General features: G+C 43.7%; 1 protein-coding gene across 3 annotated transcripts in view; it reads left to right on the top strand.

Moving 5' to 3' along the window:
- The window catches only part of TYRO3 (TYRO3 protein tyrosine kinase), a 41,342-nt gene extending 15,750 nt beyond the window's left edge, over positions 1–25,592 (top strand). For all 3 annotated transcript variants that reach the window (XM_053981207.1, XM_053981206.1, XM_053981208.1), the window contains 14 exons: positions 1,156–1,271; positions 4,088–4,265; positions 4,726–4,868; positions 6,152–6,296; positions 10,394–10,523; positions 11,301–11,401; positions 12,344–12,439; positions 14,159–14,239; positions 15,894–15,986; positions 16,698–16,819; positions 17,127–17,236; positions 18,679–18,838; positions 20,189–20,325; positions 23,153–25,592. In XM_053981207.1, the coding sequence (XP_053837182.1) occupies positions 1,156–1,271; positions 4,088–4,265; positions 4,726–4,868; positions 6,152–6,296; positions 10,394–10,523; positions 11,301–11,401; positions 12,344–12,439; positions 14,159–14,239; positions 15,894–15,986; positions 16,698–16,819; positions 17,127–17,236; positions 18,679–18,838; positions 20,189–20,325; positions 23,153–23,528 (1,988 nt within the window). In that variant the 3' untranslated portion in view covers positions 23,529–25,592. The remainder of the gene's footprint in view (positions 1–1,155; positions 1,272–4,087; positions 4,266–4,725; positions 4,869–6,151; positions 6,297–10,393; positions 10,524–11,300; positions 11,402–12,343; positions 12,440–14,158; positions 14,240–15,893; positions 15,987–16,697; positions 16,820–17,126; positions 17,237–18,678; positions 18,839–20,188; positions 20,326–23,152) is intronic.
- The last annotated feature ends 814 nt before the right edge of the window (positions 25,593–26,406 follow it).

Raw genomic sequence — 26,406 nt, 5'->3', positions numbered from 1 at the left:
ATGCAGCTGGAGAAATCCTGGCTTGCAATTACTTTTCTATTGCTGCTTTCTGATGGATACATCTCAGGAGGCTTTCAAAAAATTCAATCTGCAGGCAGAGCCTTATCCTGAGGATGGGTTTCTGAAAGAGGACTCCTGTGGGTACAATTTGTTGAGGTGCTGCAGGAAAACTATTACAAGCATCAGCGTACAATTTTTTTAAATGAGAAGAAGGTCAGGGGAGAGGTTAGTATTTGTGAAGCTGCTAATTTTGTCAGGCGTGAAGTGCCAGAATGAATGCTCAGAGGTGAAAAAGAGATGGTGACTGGAACGATAGGAATTAACTATGTGGAATTAACAGTGAGAGGAAAGGACAATTCAAAGGGAAGCATCAAAGATCCTAAAAGGAAGCCAAGCAGTTTGGTGCTGTACTGTGGTGGTAGGAAGCACGAGCATCTGATTAACTGTCCAGTCTTGGAATCCTGATTAAGGCCCTGCCCTTAGTTTGTGGAGAGGTATCAGCCATGTGTGGCAGTGTGACATGCACTCTCCTTGGCTTGAGTTTCCCCTCTGTAAAACAGAGTTTATTCATCCCAAGGCTGAGGAGGCACTTTTCAGTCCAGGCTCTGTCCCAGGGTGTTTCAGTGGGAGTTTGCAGTGGACACCTGGAGGCAGCACAAAGAGGTCTACTACAAATCCAGCTCCAGGGCATTCAGGTCACTACAGCAAGCCACTCTCCACCCGGTGCTGGCAGAGCTGGTGTCAAAGGCTGGACTAAGAACCCGGGGTGGGATTTTAAAGCCCTGATTTAGTTCACAGTGTGGGTTCACAGGCAACTGTGTGGCAGGGCTGAGTCATGCCCTGCAATGGAGGGGGAAGGGAAGAGAGCTGAGTAGCAAAGGTGTAAACATCACACATTGGAATTCCTATAAAAGAGATCAACCACTGCCTGTGTGCATCTATGGACAATGATGAATGGCTGACAATAGCTTGTCCAATGTTAAAATAATAGTTTCATTCACAACAAGTCAGGGACAGTCTCTAAAGATGTGCTATTTGACCACATTTCTGTTAGTGATTTCATTGCATAATTTTTAGCCTCAAGCCTCTTCCATTTCCACGTGGATACCTGCTCAGTTCTGTGTACACTGAAAGGTCTCTTTGTTTCCTTTCTAGCCATGCCTCTCCTGCCTCTCAATGTAACTGTGAGCCAAGTCACCAGCAGCAATGCCAGCGTGGTCTGGGTGCCAGGATTTGATGGCCGCGCACCTCTCCATTCTTGCACTCTTCAGGTATGGCCTCTCTGGGTTGTGCCCTGCCCTGCATAAATAATAGGATTCTCCTAAGCCACATTTCCCGGGCTGTCATTTCCTTTCCCACCTTATTAGCAGTGTTGCAATTCTTATGTCACAGCTTTAAAACATAAAAACTTAACAGGAGGCAACCATAGGTGCCAAAAGAGCAGGTCATGAATTTTATGCTCAAAAGTTAAGTGCTAAAGACTGGCCACATTCTCCTGGCCAGCAGGTTATCAGTTGCTTCGTGGCAGCTACTCCATATGGGTTATTATCCTGCAGCACACATGAAGCTCACAGCACTCTGTGGGAAGTGCCCTGGAGCAGCTGTGGCTGTAGGGTGCTCTCCCTTCCTGCATGGAGCAGTGGCCCATGGTAGCTTGTTCCAGTGCAGGTGCCTGTGAGTCCCACGCCAAATCAGGCCCGTGCTGTGGGGTGCCAGAAAAACTGCAGGAATTCGGACATACCAATGAATCCAAGGGATGAGGAGCTTGCAAAGTATAGGATGCGGTACAGGAAAGGTAGGAATGATGGAGGCAGGAGACAGATTGGGCTTTTTGATACAAGATCAGGCCTATTTGCATGTTTCAGAGCAAATTTAAACCCTGTCTCTAAATCTTGATTGGTTTTCCATTGTCAAAGACTAATTATTCCAAGAAAATCAAGCTTGATACTATTCTGTAGCTCTGCTAGGTGCAGAGTACTCCACATCTGTGAAAAACTGGTCTGCTTCTTGGAGTTCCTGAGAACAATGGTATGTGTCCAACCTCAGGCAAAGTTAGTTTCTATCCTTGCGTACTTAGCTGTAGAATCAGACCAAAGAGCAGGTAGCCCAGTGAGAAAATAAATGGTGATACCCAAAGCAGGCTGTGCAAACACAACTAGGCACATTCCCATGGATTTATTTGCCATGCCCCTATGCTTTCCCTACCTGATTACGGCAGCATTATGAGCTGGAGTGGAATTTCTATGCAGTGTTGCCAACTATGCAGAGGAGGATTATAAACTTAAGGTATGCTGGAAGCAGTCTAGCTAATTGTAGTCCTCTTTTTATCTGGGGAAAAAACAGAGGTTTCATCTTCTAATGTTTATTATATTTCAGAAGTAAAGGAAATCATAATTTAGTTTCAACTCACTGGCAGAAAGAACTGAATGCAGCTGGCCCTGGTTTGTGGGTTTTGTTGCTACTTCTGTTCTTTTTTTGCAGTTGAAAATGGTTTTCTTCCTCTGTTTACAATGCCAGTTATCTTGAGCTGGAACAGCCTATTCTCTCTGGCTTGCACGCTGCAATGCTAATCATTCTGGGGTTTAAGTTCTCCCTCTCATTTTTGGCAGGGGCACGGGTGGGGGATGGGACATGTGGAAAAGAGGCTGAATCAGAGCAGCCCAGTTTCTGTCAACTCAGCAGTCTCTCACCCCTTTTCTAAGCCTTTTCTGTTCTATTTGGGGAGGATGGAGATTCCTGCATTTGAGTCTGGGAGCAGGATAACTTGGCAATGACCCTGCACTGTCAGAAAACTGTGCTTCCTCTGACTCCCACATTATGAGATTCTGTGTGAGGCACTGACCTACATTTTCATGTGAAAATGCACATGTTCCTGGCTCCTCATGATTGCACTTCTGCTGGGAATCTCCCAGAAAGAGAAGGGGGATTGGAAGTTTGCTGTGCTGTTCTGGCACTCGGGCATTGCAGCAGGTGCCCCAGGAGCACCGTGTTCAGACAAGCAGATTGCTTCTGGGGACAGGGCAGGGAATGGCAGTGTTTTCTGACTGCTAACACAAGCCAGGTTCCAGGGTGTGAAAGGGTCAGATGCACGAGCACCAGCTCTTGGGAGTGTTGAACAGAAACACATAATCCAGCAGACAGGGTTTTACAAAATAGTTGTCTTGTTTTTTCGTGCTGCAGATGACAGTGATAATGACAACAATATGCTTTTCTATTCAGGAAACTTGAGATTCTTCCTTTCTACCAGCCAAATAAACCAGTGTGCTAAAAGTGTATGTGAGAGTGAGCAGAAGGGCAGTGAGAAAGGAAGAAAGGCCCCCATATAAAATACATAAAGTCCATATGACTTTCTCGCTTTTGTCAGTACATCTTGCTTTTACTGTCTGCTTTGCTATTTTGTATGCACTTGAAGAGAAAGTCTGAGCCTGTGAGCTGTGCAGTGAGTTCTGCTATTGTTAGTACAAAAGTAGGACTCTGTCTGTGCATTAAAAGCACTCAGTGATATCAGATTTAAATTAACATTCATGCTGCTTTAAAGCTCAGATTTGGAAACAAGAAAAAGAAGGGATGTAGGAATGGTAAGAAGTTTCTTTACAGTTTAATTTAAAACAAGTTAGTTGAACCAAGTCACTTATGTCTGCCATACCTCTAATCCACTATAAAATTGAAAATATACAAACTTCAGGAAAAAAGAGTTTGGCAAAAGGTGACAGTAGGCAGTAGGCAAGTTGCTCTACTGGTTTTCATTGCCCAGATTTAAACAAGCCTCAAAAACCAGCTGCTACCACTCAAAGCGACAAGCACATTTAGTTTTCTTTAAAGGAATTGTAGAAATTGTAACATAGGGAAGGAAATATTTTAAAATATGCAACCAAATTTTCATCTGGTGGTAAATTTCGGTACTGCCCAAGTGATGCCACTTCATGATTCTTAGTTTGACAACTCCGATTTCAGTATTTTAAGCACCACTGGTGCTGTATCTATTCTTACACATTCCTAAACTGACAATTAAATGAATTCTTATCCATATGGACATGTTAGTCATATTGTTTATGCTAACAGTCATCTCATTTCACTCTTGGCACAGGTAGCTGAGTCACCAGATGGCCAGGAGGTGTCCACTGAAGTCACCCCAGTGCCACCCTTCTCCTACACTGTGCAAGGCCTGAAGCATTCCACCAACTACAGCGTCCGTGTGCAGTGCAGCAATGAGATGGGCAGCTCCCCTTTCACTGACAGGGTTTATTTCCAGACCCTGGAGCTTGGTAAGAAACATCAGACAAGAACAGGACAGCAGTTCTGAACCTGAAAAATAGACGATTATAAATGTCATTAACTCCTGCTGATCCTGCACTATAGGAAATGTTGTGCTGTTAGATTGCTCATCCACTCCGAGGGTCTCCTAGAACAAAACAATAGTACACAGTCATATGTGGTTAGTAGCAATGATGTGTAATACAGGGGTTTACCCAGCCACGGGGCTTCTGCATGCTGGTCCCATTAGCTCTGTGAGATTTGTGGGATCTTGAAAAAATGAGAGGTGCTGACCTGTCTTCTCCACTTGAAACCACACACAGAGTGCTGGTGGTTTGCAGAAGTTGTTCTCTCCCCTCACACCCTCTCTTTTCTGGATGATCCCGGGAAAGAGGGTGAAACTGCCGTTTTCAGTGTGGATAGTGCCTTATTTTCCTGCACAAGTGATTGTGTTCTGTTCTCTGCTTTCAGCTCCAAACAGCACCCCTCAAAATATCCACGTTATTCAAAGAGATCCTGGTCTAATTTTGGAGTGGGAAGGTGTGGCTCCAGATGTGCTGAAAGAAAATGTCCTGGGATACAGACTGGAATGGATTCAGGATAATGTAACTCAGGTAACAGATTGAGAAGGTACTGAGCCATTGAACACAGAATTGCAGAAGGTTCGTACTAAATTTTCTAGGCATTAAGGTCCCTCATCCATACCAGAGGATTAGATTGCTGACATTGCTTTTGTGTATATGGATCTATTTTGACTTTAGGGAATGCCTCAGTATTTGACTTCAAGATATAGGACCATTGCCTCCTTCCTGGCATATTCAGAATTCCTTCACTTGAATGTTCATCTGCAGACAGACCAGTTCTCTGCCATTCCTTGCACAAGCAGGACAACATAGAGAGAATCCACTTTGTCTCCCTCTCCCTCTTTCTAGGGCTGTCCAGCTCAGACAGTACAGGATGTGGGTTTTCTGTCTCCTGTGACTGGGCCTTGGCTTTCCCAATCCTAGCAGCAAAGGTGTATTTAACAAGTGATTGAGTTGTGCTGTAAATCACAGAAAGAAGGTTATGGATTCTTTAGCTTCATTTACAATACTTAGGGAGTTGAAAGGACCCTGACAGGGTAGAAGGCCTTTCATTTGTTCTTTGGCATTGACCTTTCCCAGGTATCTATCAGCCTTTGAAGTTCACAGCATTTCTTATGGTTTCTAACTTCCTAATAGGTGTTTACCCAGTGCTTATTAATGAAGAGCAAGCCTGTAATAGTAGACAGCTAGAGGGAAAAGAGAATTATTTCCTATTTTGTATGACCCATTTCACACTAGGTCAGCGTCATTGACTTTGAGTGATGGTATTTTGAGTTCTCATTGAATTTACTCTGTGTCAGTGGTGGCAGCCAAATATTCATGGGTCTGCTGTATGAAGAAGGTCCATAAAACTACTGAAAATATGTTGACCTTGCCATCCTAAGTGAAAATTGGGACTGAAATTCAGAAGCCATTTAGGATTTGGTCAGCAAGTTAAAACAGACAGACAGATTCCTCCCTTGGATTAAAACCACCAGAAGCTTTACAGTAAACCACTAGAAGGAGGTATATCTTTTAACAGCAGAAAAACCACATCTTTCTATAGCAATGTGCATGGGAGGACCTCAAAGGAAGAAATTATTAAACCTCCTTTCTCCCTTATGCCTTGGGAAACTTGCAATTTTTGGGAAGAGAAACCTAAGACAACAGCCCAAATCTCAAGCAAAACAAAGATAAGGACCCAGAAGTCACAATTCCCAGCCCTTGTTATAGTGCCAGTGAAGTACATGTTTGGTACTGTTTTGGTTTAAAGGTGAAGTTTTACATTACATGCCTTTTAAGACAGCTCACAGTTCGTTGTCATTTGCACTCAGGGGGAGATGACCGTACAGGACACAAAAGCCAATCTCACCATGTGGAATCCTCTCAAAGACCTGATTATCAGGGTGTGTGTGCTGAACTCTGCAGGGTGCGGGCCCTGGAGTGACATCTTCCTGCTTGAAGCCCAGGAGGTCATGGGTAAGTGTCCACTATTTTCTCCCTTCAGTTGGGGAAAAAAAGTCAGAAATACTGGGACTGCTGTTTTTTCTGAGTCTTTTTCTTTCAGTGCTTACTACTTACTGAGACACCTGGGCTTATACAACAGCACGCTTCGTCAAGGAGACTAGAAATTCACTAATCTTTAAAGAGCTGGTATAGATAAAACAGCTTCTGGCCTCTACTGTGTCTTCTTAGAACAGGGTTTTACTGTGCTTAGTGCAGAGCAGAAGGGTAGACACAATAGAAAATATGCAAATGAAAGTTTACACTGATTTACACAAGTAAATGTGATAGAAAACTCCTCTAGTACAGGTTGTCTTCTTTGATTTAATTTTATGCCATTCCTGACTAGTTTTAGTGAAGCCTTATTTAAACCGTAGTCACATGGGGGTTCATAATGGTTTTACTGAATGTATTTATATTAAACCAGTTTAGCTGACTCCAGGGAAAAGCTGAGCTACTGGTAGAAGAGGAAGATGATGCTACAGATGCTGTACCATGCAATCTGGACCATGTGGAAGGGTTTGTTGGAAGCAAAGAACATGCACATGTGGAGTGCACTCCTAGTGCTGAAGGGCAGTTGGGCTCACCTGGGGTGATTTCCTTGCTGCTTCTCTTTCACAGTGAATGGGAAATGGGGGCAGGCTATGAAGCAGGGCAGGATGTTATATGGGGAGATGAGTAGAAGGGTTCCTTGGGAAGGAAACTGTAACAGAACTAAGAGGAAGATGTTCCAAATAAAGATACAGATTGGTGATAAGAAGTCAATGAGGTATGACCATAAAAAATTTCACAGTCTCCTGAGGTTTTGTTTCCAAGTGGCCATGGCAGGACAAGATATCAGTCTCTAATTTCTGATGCTGACCCACCTTCTGATGCTATCTTCCCACTCCACATGTCTCTGAGGAATCACATGGACACTGAGCTCTCCTGATCCCTCCACACTGAGGGATGGCAGGGGGACTCTAGAGAGGAGCTCCCAAGGAAGCAGGAGGTGGGGATATGGGCAGAGCAACCAGTAGAGAACTGTACCCTTGCAGTAGTGCATTTAATGCTGGTTTTAGCATGCACATTACTCAGGTCTTTGGCAGCCCAGTTCCTGTGACAAAGTCAGCACTGAAGGTCAAGTGTGAGCACACAGTCACTGTAGGATCAAAGCCCTCAAATTATTTAAAAGAGATTGAAGGGGTGTGAAGGTTCAGAGCTGAACCTACTGAGGTTGGTCATTATCTCCATTATTTTTTTCCTCCTACTTTTTGATAGAGTATTTTCTGTGGCACACAAATACAGACAAAAGTATCTGGAAGAACCAGGAGTTCCCTTTGGAAAACAGCCATCACTGGCAAGAAGCCCCAGGGAATGTTTAAGGTTCACATTTTACAGGGAGCTGGAAAGGGATAATCCTGAGAGCACTATATGTTGTTTCTTGATTGTTTTTATTTACAAACCACTTCAAAAAAAGTGGCATCAGGAGTGGAGCTTGTTTTGGCCAAATGCTGTCTAGAAGGACATGTATTTCTTCACAAGCATAATAGGCTGGAAGTAAAAGTTCACTGTGGAAACACTGACAGGCCTTAAGCAGCAGAGCTGCAGAAAGACTGCAGTTTTGTTTCAGGCCTGGTAGAAAACATAAGTCGCTTCCTTTCCTAAAATAGCAAACTGGCACTGGTTGCTTCATGTGAGAAATGCCAGGGGTGGTTCTGCCCAGCTCCCAGTGCGGCAATAAGGATGACTAAGCTCGTATAAACTTTAAGTCGAATTTGTCATCACAGCAAAGCTAGTGGGAGCTCCACCCTACTTATGCAGAGATCTGGTGTGCTATTAACAAAGATTGTTTCAATATTTTCAGAAACTTTTTCAGAAGAAATCTCTTTTTTTCATTGCAGAGTAAAGAACAGAGTGGTTTAATAGCTTTTTCCTACCTGTAATCTTCACAACTGGAAGCAGGAGAAGACTCTTAAATTATGTCCTTTGCATACCTTTGAGATACAAACTTTCTGTTAATTAAAAGGATTCAAGGGCTCCTAAATACTCTTCTAAACTCTTCTAATAATACTGTCTTCTCACTGCCTTGTGCAGTCTTAAGGCATATGCTGGTTGAAAAGGGGGTTGCAGGAGATGGGGGAGAGAGTTGAGAGGTGCAACTTGTGGGCTGCAGCTTCCTCTCAAGCTCAGTGACACGAGTGGGAAGCAAGGATGTGTGGGGCAGAGCAGGAGGAGCAGTGAATTTCAACATTCATTTCTATTTCTGACACATTTGCTATAAACTATGGGATGGGCTTCTGATTCCCAGCAGTTTAGAAAGAGGGAAAATAATTTACTTTAGTTTTGTTTTCATCCATACTCCTTTTGGAGGGGCTCCCCAGAAGTTGACCTAAATCCCTACTCTCTCACCAGAACAGTCAACAGACAGAGACTAGAAAAATAAGCCAAAAGAGGTTTTTCTCACTACAGGGAGAAGGAAACCTTATTGTTAGCTATCAGAGAGGACCTTTTTCATCAGTGTTGTTAGTTGTTTCTATCCTGATTGTTAGGCAGAATCAGATCAAGTGTTTGGCTTGGGAATTGTGGAGAGGGTTGGAGTTACCTCTATTTTATTTGAGAAATACAGCTTCTGTTTCTGATCTCTCTCTCCTCATAAACAGCCTTGAAGGCTGGGTTGAAATTGCAGCAAGAGGGAGTATCATAAGCCCCAGAGCCTGTAAAGCCTTCTGGGTGGTAAAAGAAAATGTGAGTCACTGAAGGAGATAAGATGCTGGAAAATAAATACTAAAGATCTGATAATTTGCTTCAAGTGGAGAAGTACTAGTCTGCTTCCTTCTTTGTCCACAATTCTGTGTCCTTAAGCTCTACCTATTTATTAGACTAATACTACTTCTTTAAAAACCTGGATGATAAGGCTCCTCAATGTAGCTGTTAATCAAGCCTCAGAAGCCTCTTGCCTGCCAGGACCCTGCCAGTAAGCATTGTCTGACTATTTTTCATATGCATTTATGCAGAGATCCATCCAAATTCCAGCCCATGAACCTAATATATCTTTTAAGAACAGGTTTATTTATACTGTTGTGACTTACAACAGGATTACTTACATCATCAAAGATGATTCTTCCTTACCTTCACGTAAAGGGCAGTCAGCTACTGAGGGTGAGCAAGTGAGCATGAAGGTGAAGGAGGTGCTCAGGGACCCGGTACCTTTTCTTGTTAGCTCTTAAACAGTTTGGAGATATGACGGCTATCCTAGATTTCAATAAACCCATTCAAATTCACATTTAATCTTTAGTAATTGTATTTGGAGAAGAAATCTCTCAGGGAGTTGGATTAATTTATCATTTTTTGCCAGGCATACATAATCTTTTTATTCAGAACTGTATTGCTTATCTTCCTTGCTTGGCAGCTTGCTCAGCTTGGCAGCGTCTCCATTTCTTCTGTAGACCTTTTGTAGTCAAAAGTATACGTATTTTGGGAGCAAATATTCTTTTCTTTGGGGAGAGACTGCTGCAACCAACCAAACAACATTGTAAAGTTACAGCTAATACCAAGTCCCTCAGGGTGTTTCTCTTTGTGGGAAGGGTTAGAGGAAAAATGTAAATATTTTTAACCATATTGCCATAAGGCAATTGTCCTTCTCTGTTGTCTTTCAAAATGTTGCCTGGCTGACATTCAGGTAGTGCTGTGTTACCTGGTCAAGGTTCTGGTGTCTGTCTCAAACAGGACAGGGTGAAACCCCCACAGAAAAATGATCATGCTAAGGAACCTTCTTGACCCGAGGCAGCAGTTTGAAGTGACCCAGATAATGAGCTCATGTGAAATAATATAATCTGGTGCAGCACCTATTACATTCTCAAGGCTCAAAACCAATAGTTTCTGACAACTAGATACTTCTGCTCTGCCTCTTCTGTGAGAAAGAGCTAGTTTTCCTGATGATTGGCTGAGTACTTGTTTATGCCAAATTCCAGTATACAAAGATCCACCAGGTCCAGCAGCATGGCTTTCCCATTTAAAAGCAAAAGGAGAAACTGGTCTGTTTAACATTGTCAGTCCTCTATTTCCTGACTGGTGTTTTCTCCATCATCTAGGTGGCCAGAGACAACCTCCTTATGGGACATCCTGGGTTCCTGTGGCACTGGGCATTCTCACAGCTCTGGTCACAGCTGTTGCCCTGGCTCTTATTCTCCTTCGAAAAAGAAGAAAGGAAACTCGGTTTGGGTAAGGGAGTTTCTCCTTGTGCTGGCTAGAGAGATCTCTGCTTTCTCTTCTATTGTGGTTTTTGACTCAATTATTTTTCAAAAAAGCATTGTACTTTTGGCAGTTTCTTTGGGTAACTGTATTGGTTGGTTTTTTTATTGGGATTTTTTTTGGAGGGTTTGTTGTGGGTTTTTTTCATAGTTTTGGGGTGCCTGTGTTTTCTTCAAAATGATAACAGCAAAATACATTAGGGAAAATGTTGTGTTAATAGCAAGGCCTTATTAGACTATACAAATATAAACTCTATCAAGGTAATTCTTAGCACTGCTGCTTAAGAGAAGAAATCCACAGATGAAATACCTGTATTCTTATGGTGTGAGCCCTTTATCCCTTGCTGGTTTTCAGTCTATCAGCTGATTGTAAATTCCTGACTGCCCAGAGCCCTCTGGATCCCCAGTAAAGTTTCCTTTCCATAAACAAGGTTCTCGTTCTTTCCAGTCTCCCAGACCTCCCTGTCACAGCAGCATCTCTGCTCCTGTGACTCCTGCAACCTGCTCCAACCTGCAACTTCTCCCGGGCACTTGGGAGGAGTGATTCCCCTGTTTTGGAAGGCTGTAGGTGCATCAGCAAAGCAGCATAAACCCATTGTTCCTCCTCTCCAGATACACCCTCTTTAACAAAACAGTCTGAAGAATTTATATGGCAAGGGGCGAGAAATCATCCATACTGTTCAACACACCCTTTTAGAAGTGAATGGCCCATGTAATCATGGTCCTGTGTGTCTTTTCTGCCTTCTAGCCATGCCTTTGGCAGTGTGGTTGGCAGAGGGGATCCAGCAGTCCATTTCAGAGCTGCCAGGTCTTTCAACAGGGAGGGCCCAGAGCTCATTGAAGCAACATGTAAGTAAAATGGCCTGAGTGATTCTGCCCGGGAAGCTGTGTTCATGCATTTACAATGCTCTCTCTGTTTTCACTGAAACTGATGTTTCTTGATCAAAAACATGGGATTAATCTACAATGAGGCTTAGACACTGTGAATTGCAGAGGTGAAAGGCCAGAATGGCTGTTTCCATACCAATTACACAGCCCTTGCTAATTACAGCTACAGTCATTATGTATATTAATGCAAGACGTAAATTCACCACTCCCTTGCCCCAGTTTCACTCTACAAGGACTCCTTCAACTGGAGTATAACCTAGTGATGAGATAAATATGGCTGAACAATATTAGCAGGACTTTTTTAAACCCAGTATGCTGAGCTGTGCTACAAGCATGAACCAATTAATCAGTCTTGGAAAGCCAGGAATTAGTAACTTATCAAAGAGGAGATTGAGTCCCAGGAATGGTCAGATGCTCCATTAAGGTGATCCATTTCTGTCTCCTGCTTCAGCAAGGGCATGGCTCTCTATGGCAGCACTGAATAGCTGGGTTAGGATGATGCTCCAGACAGTCATTAAATGGTGCAGCTCCATCAACTTGAATTAAGCTGTATGAACCAGTGTCTGTCAGTGGCCCTTCAGATTGGATTTTGTCTTAGCATTCTTTACATTATTTCTGGATTCCTGTTGTTCTTGTAGTGTTTAAGGGTGGTATTATCACGCCCTCTCCCTTTAAATGCTGTAAGTACATTTTCTGATGCTTAAAAGTTACTGGCTGCTTGTCTGTGGTGAGGCTAGAGGACATGGAAAGGAATTATGCCTTTTTCAGGTTTTCCTGCTTACAGTGTGGGAATCAGATTTGAGATGGAGATTAGAACTGGTGACTCTTGATGTTGTGACAGAATATTTAAATATCACTTATTTGGTGCTTCATTTGTTTTGTTGTTGTTTTTTTTTTTCACAGTGGAGAGTGTAGGGATCAGTGATGAGTTGAAGACAAAACTAAAAGATGTCTTAATCCAGGAACAGCAGTTCACCTTGGGAAGAATGTTGGGCAAGGGTAAGAACCAAAACTGAACAAGGCTTTACATTGAAAATCCCACTTGTGTTATTTTAACTGTTGAGTAGGAAGAAGCAATTACAAGCAGTCCGTTTTCTCTCCAGCATGCAGATGGAAATTTAAATGGAACTACCCCTTCTGCTGGGATAAAACATTTCAGAGGTTTAGCATAATTAAGAGGATATTGGCTAAGCCATTCCTATAATATGGCTCTACACAACCATGAACTGCAGCCTATGCTCCACTTTCCAAACTAGTGTTAATTCACTGGTGTGCAAATTTCTTGCAGAGATTTAAACAAAATAATATTCAATTAAATGTCACCTTTTCATTTTTCTTTACAAAACTAGTTTTATTGCAGGTTTTTTTGACCCTTTTCCATAGGAAGCATTCTTCCACTCCATCCCTCCTAGAACAAATGTGTTTCTTTCAGAGCAGGAAGATGACCTTCCTGCAGAAGTGGTCTCAGAGGGCTTAACAATGCTAAGTTATTAAACAGCTGTGTCATCTGTTTGTGAGTGTTAGCTCTTGGCCAGTTTCTGGGATCCTACTTCAACCCTTTTGGGCTGCTCCCATGACAGGTAAACTGAAATTGGCTGCAGAGGGGCCCCAGGGCATGGCCTTGGTGTGGGGATGCCAGCTGGCAGAATCTGGTGTGTGTTGTCAGCCCCACTGCCACAACTCCAGGTTACATGTTATAAGATTACATAACTGCATTGTCTTGGGCTCTGCTGGTTCTACAGCTGAACAACAGCTCCATAGTATGGAAGCAGCACAAAATACCTTGTTCCTTCCCATTTTCCTGATTTGTGGTCAGATCCACTGCTCATGGTTTTTGTGAAGTAAGCACGTGCCATAGAGTAGTGAAGGACACTGTTGAAAAGCTAGTGGGAAGATAACACTTCTGGGGTAGGTGTCCTAATTGCCATATTTTGCTTCCTTCTTTTCGGTATCAGAGTTCCTCATACTAATGCATTGTGGGTGGGATAAGCAGTTGCAAAATTAGGGAGAGCAAATCTAGGGCTAGATCTAATGCAAAGAGGCAGTTAGGCTGTGGTATAAAGCCTCTTCAGGCTAAATATTTTGAAGAGGTTTTGTCCTGTTGCATTTCCTCTTAACTCCCTTAGAGAACACACCAGGGCAAAATATTGCCTTCTGTGAATCAACATATCACTCACACACAAGTAGACACTGTGTTTTCTCTGGTCAGCTGTGATTCATAGAAGTAATTCTCTGAGTTTTGAGAGATAAGATTGACTGTGTCTCAAATGGTTGAGTCCTGGCACTATCACTCAGCTCTGATGGCTGTCAATACTAAGAGCTTCCTCAGCCAGCCCATCCACTTGCTGCTTCAGCAAAGAGCCTCCTCTCTGAACAGAACCTCACTCAGACTCATCCCTCATGATATGGCTTCCCCAGAAATGTCTGCCCAGCTTAAACTCTGTCTCTGCATCATCTATCTGGTCAAGAATTGCTTTTTTCCCTTCTCATTTTCCTTTGCCTTCTGGACTGCCAGCACAGTGAGCTCTTTCTACTGGTAGTGATATCTCTTCTAGACACACGTGTGCTGAAAGCTGGTATCTGGAACTGCAGAATGAAAAATGGAGCATTTCTTATGGGTACTCAGCTTCTTTGCCAGTGACCCCTGAAGTGAACCTGCTCTGAATCATACTTTCTTCACAAGAAACTGTTCCCTCACTTCCTACTCTGATTTTACAGGGGAGTTTGGGTCAGTTCGAGAGGCACTACTGAAGCTAGATGATGGCTCTTTCCAGAAAGTGGCAGTGAAGATGCTGAAAGGTATGTGGGAGCAGGGCTACCTGAATTACTTAAGAAAAGAGAGCTTGGAAGGATTAAATGTTGTCAGTCCTATTCTCAGCAAATATCCCCTAGTGCTCTTTATTTCTCTCTGAGCTTCCCACTCAGCCACTCTACTCATTTTGTCTCCCATCCCTTTCGTGTTAGTCTTTTTGTAGTGGAACTCTTCAGGAAAGGACCTATACCACCTAGTTGCTTCTACAGCATGTAGCACGTGGTGAATGCTACCAAAACCACTACATCATGTAGCACAGACAGTTCAGACAGGTCTGCTCTGCCCTAATAATTCAGCAGTGAAAGAACAGTATTCCTGCAAGCACATATCCTAGAATAAACAGAAGAGTGTTTGGGCTGAATGCAGTGACAAGCTAACTCATCTCAGTCAGCACATTTGACTGAGCAGTCCAGCTCCCTTCTGATTTGTCATTTGGTGAGTGTATATAACAAAGGCAACTAACAGGCAGAAGTCTGTAACAAGAAAAGCAATTAAGAGATAGGTATAAATCAAAGGAAACATGCATATATGTGTGCTTATATATGTTAACCTTTCCTGTTTGATCCTGTTTGCCTGTAAGGCAGAAATTAACTGTGACTGACTGAAAGCAGTCACACTCGCTTATCTCTGGAGCTCAGTTTGCTGTCACAGAATAACAGCTTGTACTAAATACACTTAGTACCATTCTAGTGTAAATTGTATCATTTTATCCAGTTTCAACAATAATTCTAATCAGTTTGCAAGCTTTTGTGTAGTCAGAATGTTTCCCTTCAGGCATCTAACTTAGGAACAATCTGTCAGTCTCCTGAGGCACCTTCCTTTCTTCACTGACTGTAAAAAGGGAATCTCTTTTTGTCTTCTGAATTATATTGAAATTACTTGCCTAAAGTAGATAATGTGAACACTCCCCTATAGGTCTGAGTCTGATCTTGCAGCAGGACTGGAGGACTCTTGCTAAATTCAGCAGCAGGAATGGTGGAAGTAGTCAACTAGGATACTTCTTGATTATATTGATATATTTCCAAAAATCTAGAATTATAGCAATGAGAAATAATTTACTCCAGAATTTTGCTGATGCATATCACTGCTGAATTTGGTCCAAGCTGTCCAGAAGTGTGGTTATTTAAGAAATCTTAGCTCTAGCACCTTATAAGGCTCAATCATGCTGAGAGACATAAAAGCATTTATCTTTCATGGCTTCCTTTTAAGAGATTAATTGGGCCCTGCTGTGCCAGTCATGGGCTCTGGGCCATCTCCTCAGTTTCAGCATTTTCTTTCATTTGCATGACGTCTCCTCTCCCAGACATTTGTAGTTAAGTTCTTTCACCTAATTAATTCTTACATATTTAACCCCCACACAGTTTGCACAGCTTTCAGGGAAAGTTTTTATTCAAAAAAGAGCTGCTAGCCAGCGGTTCTTTACTCTGCCAAGAACCAATTTACCAGATGTCCCTGATATGTGCTTACTGCTGCCTGTCCCAGGAGAGAGAGTCAGGTTCTGCTTTGTTGTAAAATGGCTTATCTAGCTATAGGTCTGAGAAGATGTGCTGTGCCACAAAGAGCAAGCTTTTGACAATCATTATTTGTAAAGCCCCTTGGAGCCACCCACAAAGAAAGAAAACTTACAGTCACTTTTTCCAGCGGACATCTTCACCTCAACGGACATTGAGGAGTTCCTGCGAGAGGCTGCCTGTATGAAGGAGTTTGACCACCCTCATGTCACCAAACTGATTGGTAAGATAGCACTGCTGCTCATGCCACAGAGCACCTCCTGTTCCTGCATTATCCCATACAGCCTCACTCCCCCCAGCAGTGCTGGTGCAGCTTCCTCTGTGCTGCCTGGAGTCCTGCATAGGTCAGCACTGCTCCTTCCCAGGCCCCAGGGAGTTGGACTGTGTTTAATGCTCCCCACACGTGCCCTCACACATCAGGAACAGCCGTCTCCTATTTAAGCTGGTTCCTTGGTTCTTGCAAATACATCAGGGAGACTTTGGCTGGCTGAGACATGTCTGAACTGCTGTGAAATGTGAACAGGTGGGCAGGTAGGCTATAAATAGGAGGAAGATTTTGCCTTTCCAAAATACTGAGTAAGAAGCAAGACATTCGTGGGTAAACACTTTGGAATGCAGGTATTTTCCATAATGTGGAGATTGCTCTGCAGTGCCTGGGGTTGGGGCTCTCTGGTCTGGAGTAATCCTAGAAACATTTATATTTGGTCCTTCAAGAAGAGGTGAAAGACCCTAGGCTCTTAGTACAGCCTCTGATGCAAACAGGGTTAGAGGCATCGTAGCAGCACCTGGCATAAAATCATAGAAGCTTTGAGCATGGAATCTACCCACCAAAACTGCGCTCCAGATCCGTAAGAGGAAAGTGCAGCAGGCTGTAAGATTCCTCCTGGGAATAATCTGTTTGCTAACACCCCTTTGCTGTGTGTGTCCTCATCAGGAGTCAGTCTACGAAGCCGTCCCAAGGGCCGTCTCCCAATTCCCATGGTGATCCTACCCTTCATGAAGCATGGAGACCTCCATGCTTTTCTGCTGATGTCACGGATTGGGGAAAACCCGTTTGTAAGTCTGTCATACTGTAGAATTCCTTCTGGGAGGTTAGGGATTTTCAGAGAATGTATTTGGAGCAGCTCAGGATTGGTCTCCCAAAGGCACTGGCAGGTGATTGGATTTTAACACCAGAGGAAGTTGTGAGATGTGATCTTAAAGTATTTCATTCCATGCATGCTGGGGACCAGCTCCTCCATTCCATCCCATCCCCTCCCTGTATTCCACATCCCTGCTCTGTAAAGTGGCAGCAGACCTTGCAGTTTTGTCATATGTGCTTGAAAACCTCCGGGAATAGAACCTACACTGTTATTTCTTGCAGAATTTGCCTGTTCAGACACTCCTCAAGTTCATGATTGACATTGCCAGTGGGATGGAGTACTTGAGCTCAAAAAATTTCATACACAGGGACCTTGCAGCTCGGAACTGCATGTAAGTGACTCGTGAGTTTTTAGAGAAAAGAAAGACCAGAGTGGGTGAGGGAGGGATGAAAAACCTTTTGCATGACAGAAGTGTGAGGGGTCCTGTCTAAGAATGCTGATCCTGGCATTAAGTGACAACAGACATAGGGGAGTCATGGTCATTGTGGTGGGGTGTGTGGTGGTGCTGCTGGGAGCAGGGAGCAACTCCTCAAGTCCCACTGATCTTTCAAACAGACCCTTTTTATAATGAGCTTTTCTATCATTGGTTTGCAGATAGAGTTTCATACAGTTGATTACAATATGTGTTTGTAATTAGCCACTCCAGTGGTTATGTGTCAGCATAGGCTATTTGTTCCACAATATAAAGTAACCAGCAAGAGGGAATGGGTTTGGCTGTGTTAGGAGAAAAGAACGTTCATTGTATCATGAAGTCTGTATTTCTGGTATCTATTTTGAGGACTTGATTATCACAATATAAGAATTGTAGTTTCCTTGAAAGCTTGTGGAGAATGCCTCTAAAAATATTTGCATGGTGAACACACTGTATGATCCCACTTCACTGTTCTTGACACTAAACTACCTCGACTGCTTTGAAGGAAAGAAAAGTCCGTTTTTTATCCTTTCCACTCTGCGTCTTCCCTGAGAACGGAGTAAAGAACAGCTCATTGTGACAGCAGAACTCTGCCTCTGATCAAAACCACAACAACCAATAAAATCCACAATGAGACACAGATTTCCAAAGGCTTTTCAATGTCCAGATGTACAGACAAAGAGCCTGATAGTTATGATGAAAAATGATGGGTTAGCCTGCTTTGGCATTTATGAGAAACCCATACTGATTTTCTATTTTTGTAGACATCCTCCAGAGGAAGCTGAATGCTTATTTCAGCACATCTTCTGGGGAGTGAGTTCTTTATGAGGCCTGGGAGCATGAAGTGTTTGTGGCCTTTACTTGGACTATCTGCCAACATGTATAGGTTTAAGTGGGTGACAGAGCAATTCAGACTATTAACCAGGTCTGAAGAGGAGATGTTGCAGATCTAGCAATTCAAGCAATTTTAACAGGCAGTCTAGGCAATCACCCTATGATTTTTTTTATTTCCAGTATCCAGTGCAGGCCTTAGTGATAGCAGTGAGCATTGCAAATGTCCTCTGATAATATTGGAAACAGAAACTATCTGAGTTTGCTTTGTGTAAGACACTAGACCATCTAAGCCTAGACACTTCCTTACTTCCTTAGTAATGATTAGTTCCCTGTTAATCTGAAGGAACTAGTTTGAGACGACTAAGCTATTTCACACTGGTCACCAAGTAGATGAAATCATTCTCCTTTTGTGTAATTCTTGGTGGTGAGCCATATACTTTTTTTTTCTTTTTTTTTTTTTTTTTTTTTTTTGCCAGAGGTAGCCAATAAATGCTTTCCTTTCCTCAACTGTGAAAACTTTCCCCTAGGTTGGATGAGAACATGAACGTGAGTGTTGCAGACTTTGGACTTTCTAAGAAAATCTACAGTGGAGACTACTACCGCCAGGGCTGTGCTTCCAAGCTGCCAGTGAAGTGGCTGGCTCTGGAAAGTCTGGCTGATAATCTGTACACAACGCACAGCGATGTGGTGAGGTTTTCTCTGGTGCATTGGGGACTGCTTGTATTCCTGCTGGAGTGGAGGAATCCCACTGAGGGTGGGAAAAGGCCCTGGTGATAGGAAAAGAAGTTTACCTTGTGTTTGAGGGATGATGCTACTTCTGCCTTGGGTGCTATCAGAACTCAAGGCTAAAAATATATGAGACTGGTTAATGGCAGAAGACATCAACCCTTTTCTTCTTGTTGTCCTTTTCTCCTTTATTTTTCAGTGTTTACCCCATCCTCTTCTTCATCTTTCCCCTTCTCCTCTTCCTTTTCCTCTCTTTATGCAGTATCTTCTCCCTTATTCTTTTTTCTTTCTCTTCTGCCTGACAGTTTGAAGGTGATATTTGAAATGGTGTGACCCACACATTTACATACAAGTACCATGCAGCAAAGGAACTCTGTGCTGCAGAAGGCATTGGTGGAACTCCGTAGATCTGAATACATCAGTGCTTAAACACTCCCCATTAGACACCTTTGCTTCTGGGGAGCAAGGCTAAACCCATTCATCTGAAATTGTTACTTATTTTTCTTTTGGGATTTTTTTCTGATACTGTCTTCCCTCTTCCTTGCTGCCTTTTGGTCTATTTTCACACTAGTTTTGTCCTTCCGTCCTGTGGTCTTGCCTTTCCAGTTATCCCTGTCACAATGTCCTTGCAGAGATAACCAAGACTGCCTTGTAATATGGCTGCTGAGTTGCCCAGCAATTGCTGCATCCACTGTAGACAGGGTTTAGTGATTGGTGATCACTAGTTCAGCCAGTTTACAACAAACATTGGACAGTGGTTTGCTTATAAAAATAATAATTTTTTGCACCTCACAAACCTTGCAGTTTAGTTGAAAAGTACAAGTACAGCTGTGCAGTGTAGAGCAGAAAAGAATGTGAGCCATAAGTGGTTTGTTCCTTCCCCTGCTTATTGGCTAAATTCTGCTTTCAATTGTGCCTGTACATTACTAGAAACTCAAAATCTGGTTAAATGAATTAAGAAACTGATTTGTGAGCCCCAAACCAAAATCTTCTTCTACCTGGGAACCAAAAAACTGATACCACATACATTAAAGAACATAAGTAGGAAAGGTCTGCAGGTGGAAGACAGGAATAGCTCCCAAATCTTCCCCTGCTCCACTGCAAGTTGGGGCTGGACAGGACCTTCAGCTGTCTCCTAAGATGATGTGCCAGCATCATATGGGTAATTTCTGTTTTCTAGCTAGAGTTTGGATAGTCCTTGCATCTCTGCTGCTCAGATGACATTACCCAGCACAGTCTGAGCATACTGAAACCAAGCCCAGCGCGCAGGGAACGGTCTGTTCACTTGTTCTGTGTGCTGTTCTCTTTCAGTGGGCGTTTGGGGTGACCATGTGGGAGATTGTGACCCGAGGGCAAACCCCTTATGCTGGCATTGAGAATGCAGAAATCTACAACTACCTCATCAGTGGGAACAGGCTGAAGCAGCCCCCGGAGTGCCTGGAAGATGTGTGAGTACTTCCTCACCCTGCTGACATGATTTTTTGAGAAATTTGGCTTGCTGGAAGGAAACAGAGGCAGCTGGCTGGGATGCTGATCTGAATTTCTCCACTTTCCAGTACACAGAGCCATTCACTAGAAAGTCCCTGGGTTAGCTACTAGATATTCTTTGCTGGCAGAGCTCCCAGGAACCTGTGGTAACTACACAAGCAGCTAACTTGGCTCAATGGTTTCAACAGTGTCAACGTTAGCAGTTCTTGGCTTTGTGGAAACTGTAATTGTGTTTCCAGAATCACTGAACCCTGCCTTCTCAGGCCAACATCTGAGCAAAGGGATGAGTTCCATGGCACACCCTGAAGGCTGAATAGAGAGGCAGTCTAGCAAGACTACAAGGAAACTGGATTGCAGAGGCAGTGGCCTGCATGTGTCTTTCAAAGTTTGGCCCAGTTTTCAAATTTTGATCTACTGCTCTCAGAAATAGCAGGCTGAAAGAGAAGAGAGCAGATGGGACAAACTAAAGTTGTGTAGATCAGTGTCCCACCTTAAATTACATCTAGGAACAAATCCGGGACAATCTTGAAGATTCTGGTTGCAGACATTTTCAGACGTACAGGAGGGACCTAGATAGTCCACAGGGCAGCAGGGAGCCACGTGCTGCAGCCTGTGCTCCTGCCTCAATCCTGCTGCCAAGGGATCACTCTTGGCCAGCAGGTCACAGGAAATGTTTGCTCAGGAACCCTTCTTCCATGGGTGGTGGTTGGAGATTCCTGATCTCCTTACATGGGGCTGGGATCCCCCAGGGAGTGTCACCATAACTTATCCCAGGGTAAAAGTTTGCCTTGCCTGGACAAGGTAAAATCATTTCCCTGAGGGCCTAAGCAAGGCTCTGTTTTCTGTGTGTTGTGCCCAAAGCAAGATATAACTATAAGCACTGATTTTAGTGGTCTAAGACCTCTTTCCTCCCTCTTCCCTCCTGCTCTGATGGTGGATTATTTAATGTAGTTGCTTTCTTCTTTTCCTTTTTTTCTACATAGGGAATAATCTGTACTCATGTTACTAAAGCTGAACACTTCTATCTTCTCAGCAGTTCATTTTAACTTTTACTGAGTATGAATGAAAACATTGTTATATCACTGCCTAAATTAATTACACGTCTGCATCCTGACTGCTCTGAGGAGCTTTAATTCCAAGTTGTGGAGCTTATGGCTGTAAGATGTTAGAGAAGCAGAAAGTAGAGAAGAGACTCAAAAACCTACTAGATAGGCACTGGAGAAAAATCCATCAAAAACTATTGAAAAACATTGTTTTGTGAGGTGCTTGAGCTACAGGTTGAGAGAATATACCAAAAAGATCTCACTACATGCTCTCACCCTCAGCTTACATGCTTTCCCCAAGTGTTGCTACTGGATTCTGTCAGGCACAGGGTACTGGGGCAAAGGGACCTTTGGGCTGATTCAGTATAGCCAGTGTTTTTCTACCTTTCCTTCAAATGGATTATTCTGATGGACAGCAAAGGTAAAAGCAAGTATTTAATTTGGTTGCACAGAATTGGAAGTTTCTGTTTTATCTGCAGCATTTATAACAATTTCTACTGTTTGTGAGAGATGTAAATCAGGATTAAGACAACTGAACCACAGAAGCTTTCTGTAAAAGTAGTGTGAGATCAGAAACAGTCTTGTAAATCTGATCGCAAGGAATACAAAAAGTAAAATAAAACCCATCGTGAAATGCTTTATTTCCCAGTAAAGGCCATATCAGATTTTTTTCCATTTACAAGTTCAACTGAGGTTCATTTGTATGCAGTGTTTTTCAGCACCAGCACTGTGCTTTGTTCCTGTTCCCTGCAAAACTGGCAACAATAACACCATAGGAATGCAGCTGCCAGTCTTGTGGGTGATGCACAAAGAGGATCAGGACAATGGCTCTGGCTGTGCTCCAGCGCAGCACTCCGGCCGCAGGCTGGCCGGCGGGAGCGCAGCCAGCGCAGACACTGAGCTGCAAACCCGGCCACAGGGCGGGAGACCTCCCCTTCTCTTGCCCAAACACGGGCCAGCAGAGCCAGTGATTGTGTCCTCGTGCTGGCCCTGGGGCAGACAGAGCTGAGGTAGCTGGCATTTGACCATAGGAGGAAGGCTGGAGGATGAGACCTGGGCCTGGTAATGGCCCTGAGCATGTCTTCTGCACCGAGGTGGTACCTTTGTAGTTGAAAGGCCATTTCAGCATCCCTCTTCGAGCACTGGAGCTGTTGCCCATTCTTTAACAGCCCTCTAAACAAACTCAGTGTGCCTCCTTCCAGTCCTGTTGACAACCTGTCAGGCAGCAACAGCAGCACACTTCCTTTACTCTGGGAGCTGAGTTAACATGGCATGAAAGAAAAGATACTCTGGAAATAACATGCACCTCCCGGAGTTTGATCTTTGTTTTCTTCCTGTGATTTATCTGCTCTTGAACTAGAATTTGGAGGGATGGCTTCAGCTGAGGCAGAGGTTGTGAGGGTGTTTTTTGTGAATAAATTCAAAAGCCCTATTCTAGCTCCCTATAGAGAGCAGAACAAGGGCTTTACCAGCAAATTCAGCATACTTTGACAAGGCTTTTGGGTTTTTCATACCGTCAAAATAACATTTTTGACCAAAGGGAGAATGCCCTTGAAAATGGGAAGAAACAAGAAATTAGGTCTGTAATGGCCATCCATGCTCTGTCACCTGTGCAAGGCCAAAGCTGACAGGTTTTGGGGGAAGTGTCTGTGTTTTTTAAGCTTCACTGCCCAGACCCCCTGTTCAGAGGTGCAGGGCGTGGCTGCTCCACTTCTCAGTGCTCTTGTCTCTCTCCACTTTGCAGCTATGATCTCATGTGCAGATGTTGGCATCCTGAGCCCAAGCTACGGCCCAGCTTTGGAGTACTCCGATCCCAACTGGAAATGATTCGAGGGAGGATGTCCACACTCTCTTCCAGTCAAGATCCTCTCTATGTCAACATTGGGAAGGACAAAGAGGCGTCTGCAAGTGACCCTGCCCTGCACGCCTCCTTTGGAAATATGGATGCTGAAGAGACTGTTGCTGGGGCAGCTGCTGCTGTCACAAGTGACTATCGCTACATCATGAGCCCCTTGTGCCTTGGAGATGATGCTGAGGGTGAAAGGCATGCAGATGGACAAGAAGGGGAGGACAAAAGCCTTCTGTGTGAGCTAGAGACAGAAGGAGAGAAAAGTTGCTAGCCTGTACATAGCAATGACACTCTGCTTCCCTGGGACTGGATGTGTGCAGCATGGTGCTGTGTCTCCTGGGGCTCTGATGCCGGATCTGGAATGGCTTTGAACAGCACTGGCCAGGGCTCTTGGGCAGCTTCTGTAGCTTTCACCACCTGTGTGGGCTGCAGTGGCAAACAGCTTGGAAGAACTGCAACCCAAACAACCCCTGGATTTGGGGAGGGAGGCAGTAGGGTTACAGGTTGACCACAACGTGCTGAAAGGACTTCAGAGCTAAGGTGGCAGTCAGAGTCTGTGCTCTGCTTCTTCTCACTGAATGCTGGAGCAGAGCTGAATCCACCTTCTGTTCAGTCAGTGCTTGCTCTTGTGTAGATGTTGTCTTCAATCCTGGCTGTGTGACTTCGGGACTGGTACCCCCGGAAACTCTAGTGGGTATTTATATTGTCATTCAGGACAAGAGGGCAAAATTCCCCTCGTGTTCACTCAGCAGTACTGCCTAGACTTGTTGCCTACCTCAGTGGTTCTCAAACTGATCAGCGGATCTGCTCCTACCCAGCACTGAATTTGAACATCTGGCTCATTTCATGCAGTGACATTTGCCGCTTCCTCAGCCCAGGGCTCTTTTAAGAGTTTCAGACATTTTGGTGAGCAAAGAAATTAGAAAAAAAATGAAAATCCAGCATTCCTCTTCTCCCCATGTACCTTTTTTTATGTCTTTCTTTTTCTTCTGTTTGATGCCAGTTCAGGCCTGACTAGACTTGCAGCTGACATTAAAATGCAAAGGGAGGGAGAGAAGCTGGCTTGTGTGAGGGCAGAATCCAACTTCAAAGGAATGGAAAGGAAGCAGTGTAGAGAGGACTTAACAGCAGTATGGGGAAACAGTGTTAATTAATGCTAAGTGCTGCCCTCCAGGAGAGGAAGAAGACTGAGATACAGAATGACAGACTTGTTCAGTTTCAGCAGGAGCGGGATTCAGCATTTGCTTCAAAGTTGGATTCTTTCAATCATTATCTTTATTAGTATTATGTCTTCTTCAAATAATGAAGAACTGTAGCTGCTACAGTGACATGTGAAATCAATTTCAGGAAGATATGTGTTGAGGGGAGGGATCAATTGGAAGATTTCTTTTGGAAGAGAGAAGCCTCATGATGAAAAAGCTTGAGAACCACTGGCCTTCCTATTTAGGAGGCTTTCTGGCATGCTGTAAAAGTCACATAAAACATGGAGTAATATCACTGCAGCCTTCCAGACAGGGCAAAATTAATGGGTTTGCTCTTTGGGTTTTGTTTTGTTTTCCAATCAGCATGTCTGACTCACTGTAACTGCAAGTGGTTGTGTGTTTTTTAATAATTTAATATTTTACTGTAAATCAGCATTTGTTTTGTGCAGTGGTTCCCAGCAAGGAAGTGCAGTTACATCTTACTCTACTTATCCTAAATATTTGTTAGATCTTAATTTCTCTTATTTTCACTGCACTGAAAACTTGGCAGTATTTCTTAGGATTCCACATTGCACTTTCTCAAACTAATACCACAAATGTCAGCATTTGCTGAGTTGGCAAAGTTGGGACCAAAAAGTCAAATGAGATTGCAGACTTTGTATCAGAACACTCCACCCTTCAATACTCAGTATTTGCTTACTGTAAGGTCGGGGTTTAAATATAAAATTCAGGTCAAGCTTCAGCCCTTATGAGAACCCTTCCTAGGGAAGGGGAATTTCAGCCTGGGACTTGAGCATGGGTCATTTCTGTTAAGTTTCCGACTGAACAGAGATGTCCCAGAGGTGTCTCCAGAAATTCAGTATGGTTTCTCAGTCACAGATACAAATTTTACCATCTTACACCCCAGGCAGTACAAGGTTTTCTCTTAGCTGGAATGCTGTCGATGCAGGGGAGAAGATAACACCTAACAAAGGGTAACAAAAACCTGTGCAGTGCACTTTTGCAGTGAGGGCAGAAGGCTACGCTCGCTGCAGCTGCCTAGGAAGTGCAGATGTACATATAGACTCTAACTCTGGGAAGCATGTCTTTAGTTTTTATGCATTTTTTAATAATAAAACCTGTACTGTGTTTGAGTCCCAGCCTCTTAACTGTGGCAGAGCATGTGATGATACTCACTGTGTGGGCCATAGTCAGCCCCAGCTGAAAGTCGTCTTTCTTCTTTCACCAAGCATGATTGAGCTACTTCTTGGGGCACAGAACATGTTTGGCCTGCCCAGGTGACAGTTACTCTGCATTGCTCCAGCCTTGAGATTGTGAAGGCCAAAATCTGATGGGCAGGGGCCAGTGGTTCCACAAAGAGAGGCTTTGTGGCCACTGCTTTGCAGGAACCTGGGGAAAAGCCCTTTCTGGGACATGGTGCTTCCTTACCCAGGAATGCAAGACCTTGGCATCAGTTCCTCCCTGAAAATTGTTGCATGCACCCATCCAACTACTGGCAGTGCTCTCAGTGGAAAAGAGGTTTGGAGGAGGTGGGTAAAATTCAGCTCCTGACTCAAATGTTCCAAGCACAACATAAAAGAGCCCCTGGATTTCCAGCTTGCAGAGAAGAAAAGGCGTACCTCACGCTTTTATTCTTCACAAGCAAACAGCACGCTGCACGCCCTCTGCCTGCAGCTCACACAGAGAGAAGAATGATGGGAAACGGCACAAGCGCTCACCCCCCATCTGCAATGCAGGAAAAACTACTTCCAAAGCATGAAGCAGCTGATTTCGTTAATATTTTAAGGTTCCAGTGCCCGGTTATGTCCCTTAGATCTGTTTCAAATGATTTAATCCTTTTGTATAAAAGCCTGGACAGACCAGGTACAAATGTGGCTGTGTTGTGGGTGGGAGAAGCAACACCAGAAGAAGAACTAGTGAAAAAAGAGGGAGGGAAGGAGATTTTAA

This window comes from Vidua macroura, chromosome 6, assembly GCF_024509145.1.
Source record: "Vidua macroura isolate BioBank_ID:100142 chromosome 6, ASM2450914v1, whole genome shotgun sequence".
In the NCBI taxonomy this organism is placed as follows: Eukaryota; Metazoa; Chordata; class Aves; order Passeriformes; family Viduidae; genus Vidua; species Vidua macroura.
Note: the sequence above shows the minus strand (reverse complement) of the source record. Positions and strands in the feature narration are given on the sequence as shown.